This window comes from Asterias rubens, chromosome 21, assembly GCF_902459465.1.
Source record: "Asterias rubens chromosome 21, eAstRub1.3, whole genome shotgun sequence".
In the NCBI taxonomy this organism is placed as follows: Eukaryota; Metazoa; Echinodermata; class Asteroidea; order Forcipulatida; family Asteriidae; genus Asterias; species Asterias rubens.
In genome coordinates, this window is record NC_047082.1 from 6,118,446 (window position 1) to 6,138,005 (window position 19,560).

At 38.3% G+C, this 19,560-nt stretch overlaps 1 protein-coding gene across 1 annotated transcript; it reads left to right on the top strand.

Annotated features, from left to right (window-relative positions):
- The first annotated feature begins 823 nt into the window (after nucleotides 1-823).
- Nucleotides 824-16,857, top strand: LOC117304781 (sodium-coupled monocarboxylate transporter 1-like). Its single transcript, XM_033789389.1, has 15 exons — nucleotides 824-1,225; nucleotides 3,118-3,183; nucleotides 4,049-4,100; nucleotides 4,503-4,570; nucleotides 6,350-6,504; nucleotides 6,962-7,102; nucleotides 7,870-8,005; nucleotides 8,527-8,615; nucleotides 9,229-9,341; nucleotides 11,680-11,750; nucleotides 13,058-13,144; nucleotides 14,352-14,530; nucleotides 15,279-15,379; nucleotides 16,371-16,486; nucleotides 16,771-16,857. Exons 1-15 carry the CDS (start codon nucleotides 869-871, stop codon nucleotides 16,855-16,857), a joined length of 1,818 nt encoding a protein of 605 aa, XP_033645280.1. The 5' UTR covers nucleotides 824-868.
- Nucleotides 16,858-19,560: the final 2,703 nt, after the last annotated feature.

A 19,560-nucleotide genomic window follows, 5' to 3' on the forward strand; every position in this document is an offset into this window, starting at 1 on the left:
GGCACAGAGTTGGGCCCAAAAAAGAACATAACTGGCACCCTCAAGTATGCTTACCCCTCCACCCTCAATAAATAAGTATGCTTACCCCTCCACACACCTACACCTCTATTTAGGCTCTTTTTGTAAGATATTAGAGTTTTCACTAAAAGTTGTGTTAACATTTGTTTATTTGTTGAAAAGGTGAAATATTCAATGGTTTCATTATGCACCTGTAGTTTGAATTCCAAACCACTGATCATGATACGGGTCGACTACAGGTCAATGTGTGTATTCACACATCATCATCTTATGGACCTATTACGCTTGATACTGATCTTTGACAATTATCAATTAAACGTTCCCAGTACCTTTATGAAGTCAACTTCGTAGTTTTAATAAGTCGTCTGGGTGAATAGGATATGAAGTCGACTCTAAGTTTCAGGAAGTCATGTTTGGCGAGATGATTCATCAGGATAAGTGGACTTCTTAGTCGTAAAGGCACTCGTGTAGCTTAGTACGTTCCTCCCGCTACTCACATATACACTCAAATTGCAAGAGATATCCCGATCAGCGGACTAGAAGATAGGACCCGAATTCTGTTTGGCTCACTTATCACCAAATCAAAGCATTTGTAGGTCAAGTTTATATCGTTTATTTACATTGCGGGCAATGTTGTTTTTCTATAAGGAGTCAATTGTACATCTGACACTTGAGGCAATTACTGTTATCATGCGTGAAGTTCAATTATCACCTGAACATTGGCCCAAATCAGTGCACAGATTAGTGAGTATGTGTAATACATGACAAAAAGGATAAAACCGGTTCCGCCAGACAACAGCTCATCGCTCAGTCGTTCATTCTTCCTGGCTCAGTAATTACAATCGCTACTATGGACGGTCATTACCCTGGTGATGTTGGCAGTTTTGAGGTTTGGGATTATGTAGTCTTTGGTGGGATGCTTAGTGTGTCTCTTGGCATTGGGTTTTATCATGGATGTACGGGAGGAAAACAAAAGACAACCCAAGAGTTCCTGCTAGCAGACCGAAGCATGAACCCCATCCCAGTGGCGATGTCTCTGGTAGCAAGCTTTATCTCTGCAATCACGGTACTCGGCACGCCAGCTGAGGTTTACATCAACGGGGCAGCGTTCTGGTTGTTCGCCATTTCCTACCCTATTGTGGCCATTTTGGTGTCCAGACTCTTCATTCCGGTCTTTTTCAGGCTAAACGTAACGAGTGCAAATGAGGTACGATTTGATTTAGGATTATTTTTCGCCTATTATGCCAAGAATCGTTTATTGTTTCCTTTGACAATTTTAGAAAAAGACTTTAGATCCAATCTATTTTAACTTATGAATGCATGTTTCTATCGCTGTGTGGCTCATTTTGATGAACCGGGCAATCTCAGGCGTCAAGTTGGTATGACACTGCCCTAAAATTACAAAGGTCGTTGGATCGAATCCCACCCGAGTAATATGCCTGTGATTTTGTTCACAGAATTCGGGTAAGTACTGAGTATACAGTGCTAACACACATCGGTGTATATGGGTAAAAACAAAAATTAATAACATTTAAATAAATAACAACAAAACTGGATGACAACACTTTTAAAGCATGATATGCCTCCCACCACACTCAACACAAACCTTCTAGTAAATTCCATGGTTTTCTTTGTTGACTGCATTTCTTTTAGTTTTTAAATTACGGTGCACGACTGCCTTCCCTTTTTGTCCTATTTTTATTCTTCAAAATGTCATCGACAGGATACACTGTATACCCCACCCGTGTTCAAATTTTGTTTGCATTTAAACCCTAAGTATTGCAATTAATTCGGATAGCAGCAAGAGGTGTTATCTGATTGGCATTCATAAATTATTTGATGGCTGATACTGAATATTGCAGTAGTAATCAAGACAGAGGTTACCGATAACATACCGCTTTGAATTCAACAGTTATTGTATGTTTAATCTTTGAGTGGAGTATACGGACCTTGACGCATCAGACGAGGTGCTGGATACAATTACTGATACCAATGATATGATGCACATAATACAGTCTGGCGCTGGTCTATTCAGAGAATAATGGATGCCTATTAAAGTGCTTGTGGTAGGTTGTTTTCGACAGTGGGGTACTTGTTGGGTAGACCAGCCTTCAGTAATTGTGTCATGTGCAAGTTGTTTTAAGGATCGATTAAAGTTATGGTGGTGAAGTCATCGGAGTGTGGGTTCGAATCTTAGTCGTGCCACGCGTGTCCAATATTCTTTACTTTCATTGCTTCTCTTCACCCAGGGGTATAAATGGGTACCTGTGAGGGTGGAGGTTGATACTAAGTATTAAAAACCCATTGAAGCGCTACGGTTGCCCAGGTTGTATACTCCCCAGCAAGATGAGGAAGGATTTTACCCATGGCACCAGGATGGCACTTATAAGCGCATCGAGACGGTCATTGTGAAATGCACTATACATGAATACGAACCTGTTGTTCTTATTAATTACATTTTGTTTCCTGGCACAGAACTATTAAGCACTATTGACAGAATCTTCAGAATAGGTTATATCTAGTTTCCTTTGAAACTTGAGCATAATTATCCAACCCAATGCCTAAATTCCAGAAACGGGATTGATAAGCCAATGTTTTGAGGTAATTTTATCTACAGATCTTCGAGGTAGAAATTAGTGTATGCTATTTACTAATCCGTAATGTGTTAAAGCCATTATACACTTTCGGTACAGAAAAAAAAAAGTTCACAACTTTACAAATAACTTACAGGGTTTACAGAAGGTAATGGTGAAAGACTTCTCTTGAAATATTATTCCATGAAATGCTTTACTTTTTGAGAAAACATTAAAACAATATCAATTCTCGATAGCGAGAATTACGGATTTATTTTAAACACATGTCATGACACGGCGAAACGTGCGGAAACAAGGGTGGGTTTTCCCGTTATTTCCTCCCGACTCCGATGACCGATTGAGCCTAAATTTTCACAGGGTTGTTATTTTATATATAAGTTGTGATACACGAAGTGTGGGACTTGGACAATACTGTTTACCGAAAGTGTATAATGGCTTTAAAGTGTTAATTACAACTGACCGTCAACAAATATTTTAATGATATTGTCATATGACCTTATTTCAGTATCTGGAGAAACGCTTCAATAAAGCTGCGAGGGTATCGGGTACAATTACATTTTTCATCAATATGGTAAGTTTGCTATTGCTATTGTTTAGCTTTTTTATTCTTTTTCTTTTCATTCTTTTGTGGCATTACACTTTGCTAGTGATATGGCGAACGATTCCCTTAATAGGTCTATTTTTCTTATTCGGTGGTCACAATTTGTCAATGGATTTTTTATTTAACACTTCTTATTATGCCCATGCGTCTTTAGAAAATAGCATGCTGTAGTTGCTTCAGTTATATGTATAGTTACTCAGTTGCTTCTGGTATAATTACTCAGTTGCTACTGGTATAGTTTTCCGTTTTCTACTGGTATAGTTGCGTATTTTTTACTTGTGTAGTTGCCCAGTTTCTACCGGTCTAGTTGCCCGGTTACTTCTGGTGTAGTCTGCTACACAGGAGTAGCTTCAATTGAGATCACAATATGAAAGACCCCTGTCATATAGGCCGTTAGTGAACACGTTACCTTGTATCGGACGAGTTCGTATTTGAAATGCGTTTGAAACCGTTTGTTATGTCATGCATTAATAGTTAGATTGATAATTTAAAGGTAAGAATAAAATCATCCACACAAACATGCTTCTCGAAATTGCACGGTTGTCCTCTTATTTCGCGAAGAAACCCGGTCGGCCATTTTGTGGAGTAAAAATGGCCGACCGTGTTAGTTCGCGACGTAAACAGAAAACCTTGCAATTTCGTGTGATACTTGTGGGGATCATTATATTCTACTTTTAAAATATCTTTCTATCAGTATACAAAAAAAACAAAACAAAACGGTTTCCATCGCTTTTCAAATACCAACTCGTCCGATTCAAGACACGTGTTCCTTTAATAAATATTCTCACAAATTTTTGTTTGTCGGTATTTTTTTCTTTCTTTATTTCTAATACAGGTTTTGTATTTGGGAATTGTCATCTATACCCCTGCCTTGGCCCTCAATGCAGGTTTGTGACGTGATTGTTTATTAACTGTTGCTAGTGGGACGTTACCATCTGATCTGTTTTGGCTTGTAGAGCTCAGATGATAGAGTGGGGCATGGTTAATCCGGAGATCGAAGACTATATCCAGCTATGGGTTTTTTCTTTGTTAATTCCAAACTTATTTAAAATTTACATATAGTCAGTATCTCATTTGGTTTATTGGTTATTTATTGTGTGGGTTGAGCCCAACAATTGTAGCGCCCGAAGGCACAATATGTTTTAAGCAGTACGATTATGTGCGTTTAGCATTTCTGTGCTTATGAAATTAATTTGGCCCTCGTGTGTAATAAATAATATGCCAGTTTGTGAAGACAACGGCCCTCACTTCGTGGTTTTAAATGATCTGTTTTTACTTGTACTTTATAGTTACCCACATCAGTTTATGGGGATCTGTTCTAGCAACAGGACTTGTATGCGCGATCTACACAACTGTGGTAAGAGTAACAAACAGACTTTAGTGTGTCACTTTATATAAAGAAAATAATAAATGGCAAACAATACAAACATCGTAACAGTTGAAAATAAAACCATGCAAAGCTTACACTCTTCAACTATTCAACTCTAGATGTACCAAGGGTATTACGGCTTCAAAGTAGACATCTACCCACATTAAAACCTAAATGGGTGTCTATGAGATTGAATTGAAATTTACATTAAGTGCGGGTTATGTTTGTGAATGATTGAGGTTACGGCTATAGATTGGAAATAAAATAATCCCCAACATGTAACCCGTATACCCAATGTAGCTCCAAACCCCAAGGTTTGCGTAACATGTAACATTACATGTTTTGCAAATCTTGAGGTTGTGGCTACATTGGGTGCGGGTAACATGTTGGGGAACGATTGAGGTTAGGGCTATATATTGGGTACGGGTTACATGTTTGGGAACGACTGAGGCTAGGGCTATATATTGGGTGCGGGTTACATGTTTCGCAAACCTTGGGGTTTTGGGCTTCATTGCGTTCGGGTTACATGTTGGTGAATGATTGAGGTTAGGGCTATAAGTTGGGTGCGGGTTACATAATGGGGAACGATTGAGGTTAGGGCTATAAGTTGGGTGCCTGTTACATGTTTCGCAAACCTTGAGGTTGTGGCTACATTTGGTTTGGTGGCTACATATTGTTTGGGTTACATGTTCGGGAAACTTTGAGGTTGAGGCTACACATTGGGTGCAGGTTACATGTTTGGAAAATCTTGAGGCTGGGGCAACATTGGGTACGGGTTACTAGTTTGGGAGCGATTGAGGTTGAGGCTATATATATATTGGGTGCGGGTTACATGTTTCACAATTGTTTAGGTTGGGCTACATTTGCTACGGATAACATGTTTGGGAACGATTGAGGTCTGGTCTATATGTTGGGTGCGGGTTACATGTTTCGCAAACCTTGAGGTTGGGGCTACAGTATGTATGGATATTATAACTGTCTCGCAAACCTTGAGGTTGGGGCTGATACATTATTAATGTAATTCGTTTAAAACAAATTCCACATTTGTTATGGCAATGTAACCGGTATGACTAGCACCCCCCTCTAAAATAGACTGCATTCGTCCATGTAGCATTTACGTCACTTTTTGTCTCATGTAAATCATGCTCAATTTTGTTCAGCTTATACCCTGTTGGCGGCGTGGTTTTGCCGTCATTTACATTATGGTAGAGAAGACAATGCAAAGTTGTTTGAAAATATAAACAAGATTAAGTAGGTTTTATGATCGTGAGCGTAGCAATTAAAAACCCACATTGATTTATGTAGATAATTTCATGAGATCTTCATAGACCAAAATGAGTTGAACGTCTTGAGAGAAAGTCACAATGGAAATAAACGCTTTGTATGGTGCTATGGCCGAGTGGTTAAGAACATTGAATTTCAAGTTCTAGTGGTTCAGTCATGGTTGAGTGTGGTTTCGAATCCTGGTCACTTCTGTTTCTTGAGCACAATACTTTACTATAAGTGCTTCTCCCCAGCCATGGTATAAATGGGTACATACATGGGTAAATGTTGATAGTTTGTATTAACAGGCCTCTGGAGTGATACGGTTGCCCAGGTTATATACTCACCAGGGAGCTGAGAGAGATTAAAGGGTTGTGATTGTGCCAATGACCAGGGTACATAATGCGGTATTGTAGTTAGTAAACTAGTTAGTTTTGTATAGAAGTATTACTATGCAGTATTTCTATATTGTTATTTGTATGGATGTATTAATTTTTATCGAAGGGTGGTATGAAGGCAGTGCTATGGACAGACGTCTTCCAAACCTGCGTCATGATGGCAGGTTTTCTAGCTATCATCATAGAAGGTTCCTCAAGACTTGGTGGATTTGGAAGAGTCTGGACGATTGCAGAAGAAGGGGGAAGGATCGACATTTGGAAGTTAGTATCCTTTGTAATCTTTTCTAAAACAGACACATTTCTATCGCACTAATAATGTGCCCACTTAGCAAACATACTGAGGTGTATGCTATGCAAAATAAACACAAATAACAAAGCAAGGTGGGGCCTATAACAAGTTTACTATTTTTTTTAAAAAGTGTTTAGTTAAAACTTTCCTATTCATTTTGAGACCGAGTGATCAAATTGTAGAGAAAATCAGAAATATTCTAGATCGGACCACTTATACAAGCAACGCAAGGCATGGAGAAATACTGGACCTTGTGTAGATTTCTATATATATTTGTTTAACAGAGACAGCTTGGTTAAATACTTCGGGTATTTTTCAAATTAATAAAGTCCATAACATTCTCCCCTTACTGCTTTTGAGTAAAGTGATGGACAAATATTTCTCTTTTACAGCGACACTGAAAGCCCATATTTTTTCCCCTTTTCGCAGTTTCAATTTCGATCCAAGTATTCGTCATACATTTTGGTCGGTTGTCGTTGGAGGGACTTTCAGTTGGTTAACGACTTATGGGGTCAACCAGTCTCAAGTTCAACGCTACATAACAACAGGATCCGTCAAAAGAGCTAGAATGTAAGCACAGATACAGTACAGTACATGTACGGCTACCTTTATAATGACCTGTTAAAAACCTAGCCAGATAAAAATACACACTCAGCAGAACGATTCTAACCAAAACCCAAACAATTATTTCAGTTTTTGTCAAAATGTAAAGTCTGCTTTGCAAAGTAAGTGGACATAGTTGGAGTCGAGTGCTCTAATCTAACAACCGAACACTCCAAACAACCCCACCAGAGGCCAAGTCCAGGCCGAGTCAAATAACCCTATGGATGAGTATTGGTCTGAAGTACCGAGTAGGCCTACGCGTACATAGGCCGAGCCTGGGTCAGAGTCAAGCCAGAGTGTACAACACAACCCCTATCGCTAGGGTGATCGATCTCGCTGCGCCACTTTTTTTTCACAGCATGCTTTGCTCTCCCATAACACATGCATACATGTATACAGACGCATTTTGTACAGTTATACGACTCTTACATTCAAAGAAAAAATGGAAAAAGCAATACTCTTTGACTTGATGCATCTTTTGCGTGTTACCATACTTGAGCGTGTGCGTAGAGTGGAATCAGCCACAGGCCTAGTTAAATAATTAATGTGGTTATGAGCGAGCAAGGCTTGATTTAAAGAAGACAAAAAATGGCGCAGCGCGATCGATCACCCCTGGGAACGATGTTGGGTTATACATATCACAATAATGGCTTCCAGCAACCAAGTGACTACAGAAAACTAAACTCAATATACAGCTCGGTGAATTCTAAAATATTAGTTACTCAATTCCACAGATCGATATTTCTGGCAGCTTTTGGGATGATCGTCGTTGTTTCCATGTCCTGTTTCTCCGGCCTAGTGATGTATTCTTACTATGCTGATAAACAATGCGATCCCTATTCAAGTAACAAGGTTTCTGAAACAGACCAGGTAAACTGCAAAGTTAAACAACACAAGTACAAACATTCTGATTTTTAACCTTCACTCTGAAGTCCGACTATGTTTCATCCCTTTAATAATTAAAACCCAGTTGCAAGCATACCACACAGCATATTTATTAAAAAATTGTGGTGGCTGAAACTTGATCCAAAGTTCTACCTCAAAAAAGCAATTTGCACACACAAGTATTTAAACCATCTTCATAAACAGGTTCTACTGTGTGGGTTCGAATCCAACCCGAGTGATATGCCTGTGATATTTTGTTCACAGAGCTCTTTTGTTTATACAGTGCTAACACTCGTCGGTGTAAGGGTAAAACCAAAATTAAGGTTCAATATTGTAAACGATTTTGAAAACTAAAAAACATCATTATATAAGGGTTTGATGCACACAGTGTTTCCACTGGGATTATTTGAAGAATAGATTTCACGAAAAAAAAAACCTTTCTTAGTCATTATCAAGAACATGTCCAACATTACTTCAAATATCACCTCTAAAATGACCTCTCGCAGCTTGTTCCTTTCTTCATGTTGGATTTGTTTGGTTCCATCCCCGGTCTTCCTGGCCTTTTCACTTCAGCAGTATTCAGTGCTGCACTCAGGTAAGACCAGTTTCATTATTGTATGATGTGTTACTGAACTTAAAGGCACTGGGGTGGATTTCACAAAGAGTTATATCTAGTTAGGACGAGTTACTCGTCCTAACTTAGGACTAGCCATACGTTTTTAAATATCTCTTAGGACTAGTCCTAAGTTAGGACTAGTCCTAACTCTTTGTGAAACCGACCCCTGGACACTATTGGTAATTAATCGAAATAATTGTTACCTTAAAAACTCACTTGGTAATGAGCAATGGAGAGCTGTTGATAGTATAAAACATTGTGAGAAGGAGCTCCCTCTGAAGTATTTTTTGAGAAAGAAGTAATTTCTCAGTAAAATATTTGATTTTATTCCGAGACCTCACGTGTGAGGTCTCGAAATCAAGCATCTGAAAGCACACAACTTCGTGAAGACATAGTATCTATCTCGCAACTTCGACTAAAAATTGAGTTCAGTTTTTCACAGGTTCGTTGTTGTGTACATTATGTTGAAATACACCAGTTGAGAAGACTAGTCTTTGACGATTACCAAAGGTGTCCAGTGTCTTTAGAATTTAATGGTTTTATACGTACTCTTTATATTATTTGCTCACGTGAAACATTGTTGGTGTCTTAGCACGGTATCCTCTGGATTGAACGCACTGGCTGCAGTAACAGCTGAAGATCTGGTCAAGCCATGCTTTCCTCGAATGAGTCAAGAAAGATATACACTAGTAACCAAAGGAATCGGTGAGTACCTGTACCTAATGGTATTGGAGAATGACGCCAATGTTTAGATGCCCCTGTATTCCAACATCCGCGAGTTCCGAAACAAACTTGACGCCCTACACGCAAGTTAAGGTTGGGTTAGGGAAGGGATTTAGGGGTGACAAAACATATTTATAGGGATGTTGGAACAAAGATGTGAAGCAATGGTATAACCAAAACTTGAATTATCTGGAGGCAAATCAACCGTACCCAAACCAATGGAAGATGTATAATAATCGTACCGTATCAAAACCAAAGGAAGATGTATAATAATCGTACCGTATCCAAACCAATGTAAGATGTATAATAATCGTACCATACCCAAACCAATGGAAGATGTATAATAATCGTACCGTACCCAAACCAATGTAAGATGTGTAATAATCGTACCGTACCCAAACCAATGTAAGATGTATAATAATCGTACCGTACCCAAACCAATGGAAGATGTATAATAATCGTACCGTACCCAAACCAATGTAAGATGTATAATAATCGTACCGTACCCAAACCAATGTAAGATGTATAATAATCGTACCGTATCCAAACCAAAGGAAGATGTATAATAATCGCACCGTACCCAAACAAATGGAAGATGTATAATAATCGTACCGTACCCAAACCAATGGAAGATGTATAATAATCGTACCGTACCCAAACCAATGTAAGATGTATAATAATCGTACCGTACCCAAACCAATGTAAGATGTATAATAATCGCACCGTACCCAAACAAATGGAAGATGTATAATAATCGTACCGTACCCAAACCAATGGAAGATGTATAATAATCGTACCGTACCCAAACCAATGTAAGATGTATAATAATCGTACCGTACCCAAACCAATGTAAGATGTATAATAATCGTACCGTACCCAAACCAATGGAAGATGTATAATAATCGTACCGTACCCAAACCAATGTAAGATATATAATAATCGTACCGTACACAAACCAATGTAAGATGTATAATAATCGTACCGTACCCAAACCAATGTAAGATGTATAATAATCGCACCGTACCCAAACAAATGGAAGATGTATAATAATCGTACCGTACCCAAACCAATGGAAGATGTATAATAATCGTACCGTACCCAAACCAATGTAAGATGTATAATAATCGTACCGTACCCAAACCAATGTAAGATGTATAATAATCGTACCGTACCCAAACCAATGGAAGATGTATAATAATCGTACCGTACCCAAACCAATGGAAGAGGAATCGTAACGTACCCAAAATAATGTAAGATGTATAATAATCGTACCGTACCCAAACCAATGGAAGATGTATAATAATCGTACCGTACCCAAACCAATGGAAGATGAATCGTACCGTACCCAAACCAATGTAAGATGTATAATAATCGTACCGTACCCAAACCAATGGAAGATGTATAATAATCGTACCGTATCCAAACCAATGGAAGATGTATAATAATCGTACCGTATCCAAACCAATGGAAGATGTATAATAATCGTACCATACCCAAACCAATGGAAGATGTATAATAATCGTACCGTACCCAAACCAATGTAAGATGTATAATAATCGTACCGTACCCAAACCAATGGAAGATGTATAATAATCGTACCGTACCCAAACCAATGGCAGATGAATCGTACCGTACCCAAACCAATGTAAGATGTATAATAATCGTACCGTAGCCAAACCAATGGAAGATGTATAATAATCGTACCGTACCCAAACAAATGGAAGATGTGTAATAATCGTACCGTATCCAAACCAATGGGAGATGAATCGTACCGTACCCAAACCAATGTAAGATGTATAATAATCGTACCGTACCCAAACCAATGTAAGATGTATAATAATCGTACCGTACCCAAACCAATGTAAGATGTATAATAATCGTACCGTACCCAAACCAATGTAAGATGTATAATAATCGTACCGTACCCAAACCAATGGAAGATGTATAATAATCGTACCGTACCCAAACCAATGGAAGATGAATCGTACCGTACCCAAACCAATGGAAGATGTATAATAATCGTACCGTACCCAAACAAATGGAAGATGTATAATAATCGTACCGTACCCAAACAAATGGAAGATGTATAATAATCGTACCATACCCAAACCAATGGAAGATGTATAATAATCGTACCGTACCCAAACCAATGGAAGATGAATCGTACCGTACTCAAACCAATGTAAGATGTAAATTATAATAATCGTACCGTACCCAAACCAATGTAATATGTATAATAATCGTACCGTACCCAAACCAATGGAAGATGTATAATAATCGTATTATTTTTGATATCAATGACCCTTCTTCTAATGAACAGCTCTTGGGTTCGGAGTGTTGTCAATCTTCGCTGCTTTCGTCACTTCATTTCTAAAACAAGGAGTGTTAGAGGTAAGAATGTAATGCTGGTGAGCAAGTAGAATATTGCACTGTTGCCTTGTGTGGTTCATACCACCACGTTATATATATAATAGACGTATTTTCACTGTCAGCCAATGGTATCCATAAAAAATTTCTTTGGTTCATGCCAATGGAAGAAAACAATGAATTGCTAGTTGCATCTAACCCCATCAATCATCATCATCAATGTCAGTCTTTCTCAATCCATTTTTTTGGCTTCAGTGGTAAGGATACGCTTTTGTATGTGTAATATTGAAGTATTTTGTGGCTCACGTATCTACCAGCAAGGAACTCAAGGCGCTTAGTATACATTTATATGTTTACACAGAAATATACAGGTTATTGAAGTTATGATTTATGAGACCTTAAATTGATGTAGCACGTTACAAGGGTTTACGAGGTGCTACAGCGCATTCACCAGCTACACCAATGATCACCGGGCGAATCCCTTTTCTTTTCGATAAGCGCACTGGGTTATTTTACATGCGTTTTACAACACATGGGACCAACGGCTTAACGCCCCATCCGAAGGACGAAGCAATGGCGAGTGTCTTGCATGTGGATACGAGTGTCTTGGCTGGGGGATTCGAACCCACACCCCCACAACACTTCCATCAGGCTTCTCAACATTTTCAAGAAAATTCAGAAAAATAACTCTTATTAAAGCCATTGTTCACTTTCTGAACAGAACAATTATTTAAAGTCACAGATTTTACAGGGTTTACAGAAGGTAATGGTGAAAGACTTCCCTTGAAATGTTATTAGTCCATGGAATGCTTTACTTTTTGAGAAAACATTAAAACAATTATCAATTCTCGATATCGCGAAGAACGGATTTATTTTAAACACATGTCATGACACGGCGAAACGTGCGGAAACAAGGGTGGGTTTCCCGTTAATTTATTTCGACTCCGGTGACCGATTGAGCCTAAATTTTCACAGGTTTGTTATTTTATATATAAGTTGTGACACACGAAGTGTGGGCCTCTGGACATTCTGTTTACCGATGTTGTTCGATTGCTTTAAAATTTAACAAAACCGTCCGTCCTCAGAAAACACAATGCCAAGGGCAACGCGGCAATTATACATTAAATGATGTAAGAAAAACGGGTAGATGCAAAACAAAATTATATATATTTTTATTATCGGAAATAATATATTAAAGTGGATGGTTTGGACGGCGGATTAAAAATCCATGTACTATTTTAATTTGCCTCTGAACCACACATGGAAATGAGGTTAATGATTTCAGAAACATATTTTCAAAATATATAAAGTACTCATTTGTTTTCTTGTAGATAGCCATCAGCTTGTCCAGTGTTACAGGAGGTCCTCTACTGGGACTGTTTAGTCTGGGTCTCTTCTTTCCATGGAGCAATTCAAAGGTTAGTTCTCACTCATTCTACTGAACAATCACATTATAATCTTTAACGATAACTTGAAAACCTGACTCTGATAAAACCCTGCAGTGAGGGTCATTTTCAATAACATGCTGTTACCAGTCAGCTCATACGCCATGATATTAACATCTGGACCATGCCACAAATCCTAGATATGGTTTCAGACAACTAGGGTCAGCGATTTAGTCAAGGACAAAACTCACATCCTATGCATACAACAATTGGTATACGACAATTGTCAATTGTAGCTCAAATCAACTTGAAAACATTAATTGGTTCGTGAAATATCCATTCCAACAAAACGTCGGTCAAAGTTCTAAACATGACCGTTTTATGTTACTAGGCGGCATTGTCAGATCAGGTACTGCACATTCGAAACAAGTGTAGGGTACCATCGGGCCAACCCTGGTTCACTCATGCGACTCGGTGTCTTAATTGGCAACGCTGTGTTTTTATTAGTCACCGTAGAGGGCGCAACATTAACTGGTTTGAAGGCTGACCCGAGGGACAGGGCAAGTGTAAATGAATCTGTCTCGATTTTAGAAACACCTACCCACCTGTTTTAGTTCATTAAAGCCTGTTCTCGAAGTCCACTTTAAGTCAAACTAAATAATCGAAGCAAGTCCTTTTTGACAGTTTTGTGCCCAGACAAAAACCCTCAGGTTGCCACATGGGTTGTTTTCAAGGCAACCAGCTATTTTAGAAAGAGGTGTAAGTTGCAGTTTGCAAAGGACAAAATCAGGAAGAAAGACTCTGAAGAATTAGCCAAATCGAATAGTATGCTTGGTTCATTAGAGTAACATTTAACGAGGGGCTCAAATGTCAAAGTTCCGTTTTGTTATGCAATAAATTTTCAATAAATTATGCAGAGTTCTTATATAAGTTCTACGAACTAAATTATGTTCTATTATTTTGATATAGACGAAATGATTTGAGGGCAATGAAACACAATTTTGAGGGATCGAAATATAATTCCGATGAATGTTAATGTTATGTTGATGACATGGCGCACCATTTGGAGGGGGGAAATAACAAAATCGAGAAAACGAAACCATTTTAATAATATTTAAACAGCTACGGAATTAATGTTTACATGGGCCTATTTGTTTTCTTTTCATATGATCGTTGAGATCAAACGAGCCTAACTGGCATTTAGTCCTAAAACTACATGATATTTTTTTGATATATTTAGGGTGCCGTTGTAGGGTTGATCTGTGGGTGTTCATTCGGCTTCTGGGTCGCCATTGGGTCTATTTTCTACCCACCCTATTCTTACAAGCCCCCGCTGATAACAAGTGGATGTAATATTACCATGACTACACCACTGACATCACCTTTTATGACAACAGCCGAGGCAGATCCAGCTGACAGGTATGTGCATTATTGTTATTGTGTCCAGCTGAAGGTAGTGACTTCGAGTATCTCTTGACAAGTATTATATGAAGGTCTAAAAAAATAACATGCCAAAACCGGCTTATAGTACGATCTTCGAAGGATACTTAAAAATTGATAATTAGAGATTATAATAAATGGATGATGCGGGGTCAAAGACCAGTTTTATCACTTGGTGTATCTTAATATTTATGCATAAACCAACAAAATCTGTGAAATTTTGAACTTAATTGGTCATCGAAGTTGCGAGAGAGTAATGTAAAAAAAAATTAGTTATTAATTTTGTTACACTACGTTAATACTTCGGAGGGAGCCGTTTCTCAGAATGTTTTCAATATGAATATTTACAACAGTTCTCCATTGCTCGTTACCAAGTTAGGTTTTACGTTAACAATTATTTTGAGTAATTACCAATACACGTATTATTTTGTTCAGACGCATTAATCTAATTCGTACCCTCCCAAAATTTCGTTCCCTTAAATCATTCCGTTAAAGGGAATTATTGTGTTGCTATCTTGAAATCTTTTAACTACTACGGATCCTCTGAAAACCATTTCTCTAATTGCAGTATAATCATTATTCCGTGGTTTCCATATTAATGAGCCCTTATAAAATGGCATATCAGGGGCTCCGTATAGCAGATGAATTATTTGTTTTCACTCGATTTGATTTATCATGACGTCACACTAATTTGTTTTTTACTCTCAAACTGCTTATCATTTTGCAGACCCTTAATTACTGAACTTTACACGCTGTCATACACGTGGTATGCCTGCACCTTCTGGCTGGTAACCGTCACAGTGGGCCTAGTTGTTAGTTTCATTACAGGTAAGAGTTAAACATGAGTTGTTTCATAACAGTAATGTTGCGTTTTACAATCTGCCGTGTCATAAGAGCAGATTCCAAAGCCGTCCTGAGTGCGACCTTGCGTCAACAAAAAACCGTCGGCGACTGACTTGTCATGATCACACTGCGCCTGAGCTAAGACCATCGGGAACTTTTCAGTCGGCGAGTATTTGAAACCTGAGCGTAACTGCGATGATTTTAAGACAATCTCAAACAGTCGCCACTCTAAAAAATTAACAGTCGCAAGAGTAGACAAAAATTTACTTGTACGACGTGACCCCGACGGTCGGGAACCAATCGCAGGCGAACGATTTCTCAGTTGTTGTGACCTGAGCATATTTTGTCTGCGCGTTGCTGACGGTTTGATGCGGTGCACGAAAGTCGTAGGTCGACCTGCGGCCGACTTAAAGGAACGCGTTGCCTCGGATCGAACGAGTTGGTCTATAAAAAGGAGTTTGTAACCCTTTTTTTTATAAAATGCATATGGTTGGAAAGATGTTTTAAAAGTAGAATGCAATGATCCACACAAGTTTGCCTCGAAATTGCGTGGTTTTCCTTTTACTGTGCGAACTAACACGGTCGGCCACTTATGAGAGTCAAACATTTGACTTCCATAAATGGCCGACCGTGTTAGTCGACGAGGTAAAAGGAAAACCGTGCAATTTCGAGACAAACTTGTGTGGATCATTGCACTCTACTTTTACAACATCTTTCTACCCATATGCATTAAAAAAAAAACCGGTCACAAACGCTTTTCAAAGACCAACTCGACCGATCCAAGACAACGTGTTCCTTTAAGGCATCATCATAGACAATTCGTATGATGGAAGTTTACTTTGTGACAAGTTGAATTACAAGTGTGCAAAAAATCTCCTAGTTTATTATTTCATTGAGACTAGAGACAACGTGCCTTGTGTGGGGTTGGCTAAACATATTTTGTAACCCCCCTTCGTATATTTACTGCCTCTGCCAGGTCCCACTAAAAGGAAAGATATTGATCCCGTTTTGAGGTCACACTGTGTGGATGGCCTGTATTGCTATCTACCTGAAGCGATCAAGAAACCTTTACGATGCGGGGATGACAAGTTGGTATGTATTATACTTACTAATTGTTATGATTATTAGTGTGTTAATAGTACACAAACTGACCGTTTTCTATAATTTGTTGGTTAAATAACATATAATTTGTTTGATCAGGCGCGATACCCATTTATGCCCATTGAAAAGAAAGTCCACAAATACCAGTTGCGTTTCATTCTTGAATTCGAACAATCGAGTATACTTCTCATCTAACGGAATTGCTTACATACTAATATGTAATAGACATACTTTGCTCCAGACTGCATTCCTGTCATTTGATTTAATACTCAAAGGTCTATTACGAAGAAGATGAAGACAAAGACGAAGACGTGTTTAAAGTGACTGAAGATAAAGACGTGATGACAAGTACCGCCATGTGAAATAGTAGCGAGATAACACAGACATGCCGGGACAGACTGGCAAACTCAGGTAACGAAGACATGCCGGGACAGACTTGCAAACTCAGTTAACGAAGACTTCGCTCGCTTTTTCGATGGGAATCTTCTCGATTATGTATTGTGGACAGATTTAATCAAAACATATAAAGGTAATTGTTTGCTGAGCTTTGAAGAAAATAGTTCAGAAATATTGTATAAAAGTGTGATATAATATTTACTTTCGGGAGATTTGGGTCATAAGAGTAAATTGTTTAATAACAACCGACAGCTGCGCAGTTTATTAAAGGGACAAGTTGCCTTGGATCGGGCGAGTTGGTCAATGAAAAGTGTTTGAAATCGTTTGCTACAAAATGTATGTTTTAAAAGTAGAATATAACAATCCACACAAATATGCCTCGAAATCGCATGGTTTTGCTGATACGTCGTGAACTAACACGGATCGCCATTTTCGGGAGTCAAGTTTTTGACTCCATAAAATGGCCGACCTTGTAGCTCGCAAAGTAAAAGGAAAACCACGCAATTTCGCAGCATATTTGTGAGGATCGTTTATGCAACTTTTAAAACATCTTTCTAACCATAGGCTTCATGAATGCATTTGATAAAAAACGTTTTCAAACGCTTTTCATAGACCAACTCGACCGATCCAATGCAACGTGTCCCTCCAAAGGAAGTTCTCCGATGGGAACACTATAAGGACCATTCGGACATATTGTCTGCTAAAGACCTAACAAGTTCTGATATTTGTGCAAAATATATGTACCGGTTGAAGTGTCCAGTCTCGGTGACGTCAAAGCCATGGCTATGCCCTTAGCTTTGCTTCGGGTATTCTCATGGTTTTGACATCACCTTGGGCCTATAATTTTAACTGCATGCCCCTCATAGCAGTCAATGTTGTGACATTAAATCTGTTTCTAGCAGTTTGCCATTAAATAATAACCTTTTTTTGCAATTCAAAGACACTGGACACTATTGGTTATTGTCAAAGACCAGTCTTCTCTCTTGGTGCAATTCAACAAATGTATAAAATAACAAACCTTTAAAAAATTAGTTCAATTGGTCGTCAAAGTTGCGAGATAATAATGGAATAAAAAAAAAAAACACCCTTGCTACAAGAATTTGAGTGCTTTCATATGCTTGATTTCGGGACCTCAACATTGAATTATGGGGTCTCGAAATCAAGTTTGTGAAAAATAACTTCTTTCTCGAAATCTACAGAGGGGACCGTTTCCCACAATGTTTTATAATATCAACCCCTCCCAATTACTCATTACTAAGTAAGATTTTATGCTATGGCCAAGTAAACAAAAGGAACATGTATAGCGTCCCCGCCCGCTTCCTTTTGAGAGGCCGCCTCCTTTCTTATTATTTTTTTTATGAAAATGGTTATTTTACAACAATCTCAATGTCTTGCCTGAATGTCTTGACCAAAATGTTTCATTTATGTATTGTGTGTTTGAGCAGTAGAAAAAACAATGGATATTTGACATTTTAAAAAGAATGGCGGCCATCTTGAAATAAAAAATAAAAAGCCCCGCCTCCTTCCTTTTTTTGAGAAACCCGGACGCTAAACATGTTTCTTTCTTTTTTACTCGACCTAATATTTATTTTGAGTAATTACCAAAAGTGTCCACCGCCTTTAAAAAGGCTGCTGATTTTGTGAAATCTTGCATCATTAATCACATTAATTTGTGAGGATATTATGAATGAAACGTTAAAACGTGTTGACAAAAAAAATATGCAGACTTACAAACTGTATTATGGAAGCGTTAAGACTGAAAAATATATTACCGACATGTCTTTGTTTACCAAAAAATGTACCATAACCCCCGGGGAAACTAACTAATTGGGTTCAACAATGGAAACAATGGCCGCAGAGAAGGATTTGAGCCAAACTCCGGATTAGCGTGTTGTTTGCCGTCTCCCTATTATTGTCATTGAGCAAGGGTGCCAGTCATCATAAGCCTTTATTGCCGCAATCAAGCTCAAATTTATCATAAAACCTAACAGCGGAAGGAGGGGATCAGCTTACGAGGATATGACTTTTTATTTCAACATGAAGACGCAGGCTAACAAAGAATAACAATTACCAGCACAGAGCGGGATTGGAATCATGGGACTTCAAGATTAACGTGCCCGCGCTCTACCAAATTAGATAGCCATGCATTCATTAAGTTTGTGGTCTCCATGTTTTGTCGTTTTGTTGTTCCGGGTGCAAGTCACAAAACCAATAATTGTAACTGCTGGTATAGTTAGGGATTCAAATCAAGTTTTCGATACAAACTGAGAATGGACACAAGAGGGATCACAATTAGAGGATGCAACTTGGAGCAAGTTCGAGTGTGCACAATGGTTAACTAAAGGTTGAAATGGTTAACTAAAGGTTGAAATGGTTAACTAAAAGTTGAAATGGTTAACTAAAGGTTGAAATGGTTAACTAAAGGTTGAAATGGTTAACTTAAGGTTGAAATGGTTAACTAAAGGTTGAAATGGTTAACTAAAGGTTGAAATGGTTAACTAAAGGTTGAAATGGTTAACTAAAGGTTGAAATGGTTAACTAAAGGTTGAAATGGTTAACTAAAGGTTGAAATGGTTAACTAAAGGTTGAAATGGTTAACCAAAGGTTGAAATGGTTAACTAAAGGTTGAAATGGTTAACTAAAGGTTGAAATGGTTAACTAAAGGTTGA

Bases quoted from the DNA above. Each gene is read 5' to 3' on its own strand.
- LOC117304781 (XM_033789389.1), top strand. From the start codon at position 869: ATGGACGGTCATTACCCTGGTGATGTTGGCAGTTTTGAGGTTTGGGAT. The intron at 8,006-8,526 runs GTAAACTGCAAA...GACCTCTCGCAG, and splicing joins AGGTTTCTGAAACAGACCAG to CTTGTTCCTTTCTTCATGTT. The intron at 8,616-9,228 runs GTAAGACCAGTT...TTGGTGTCTTAG, and splicing joins GTATTCAGTGCTGCACTCAG to CACGGTATCCTCTGGATTGA.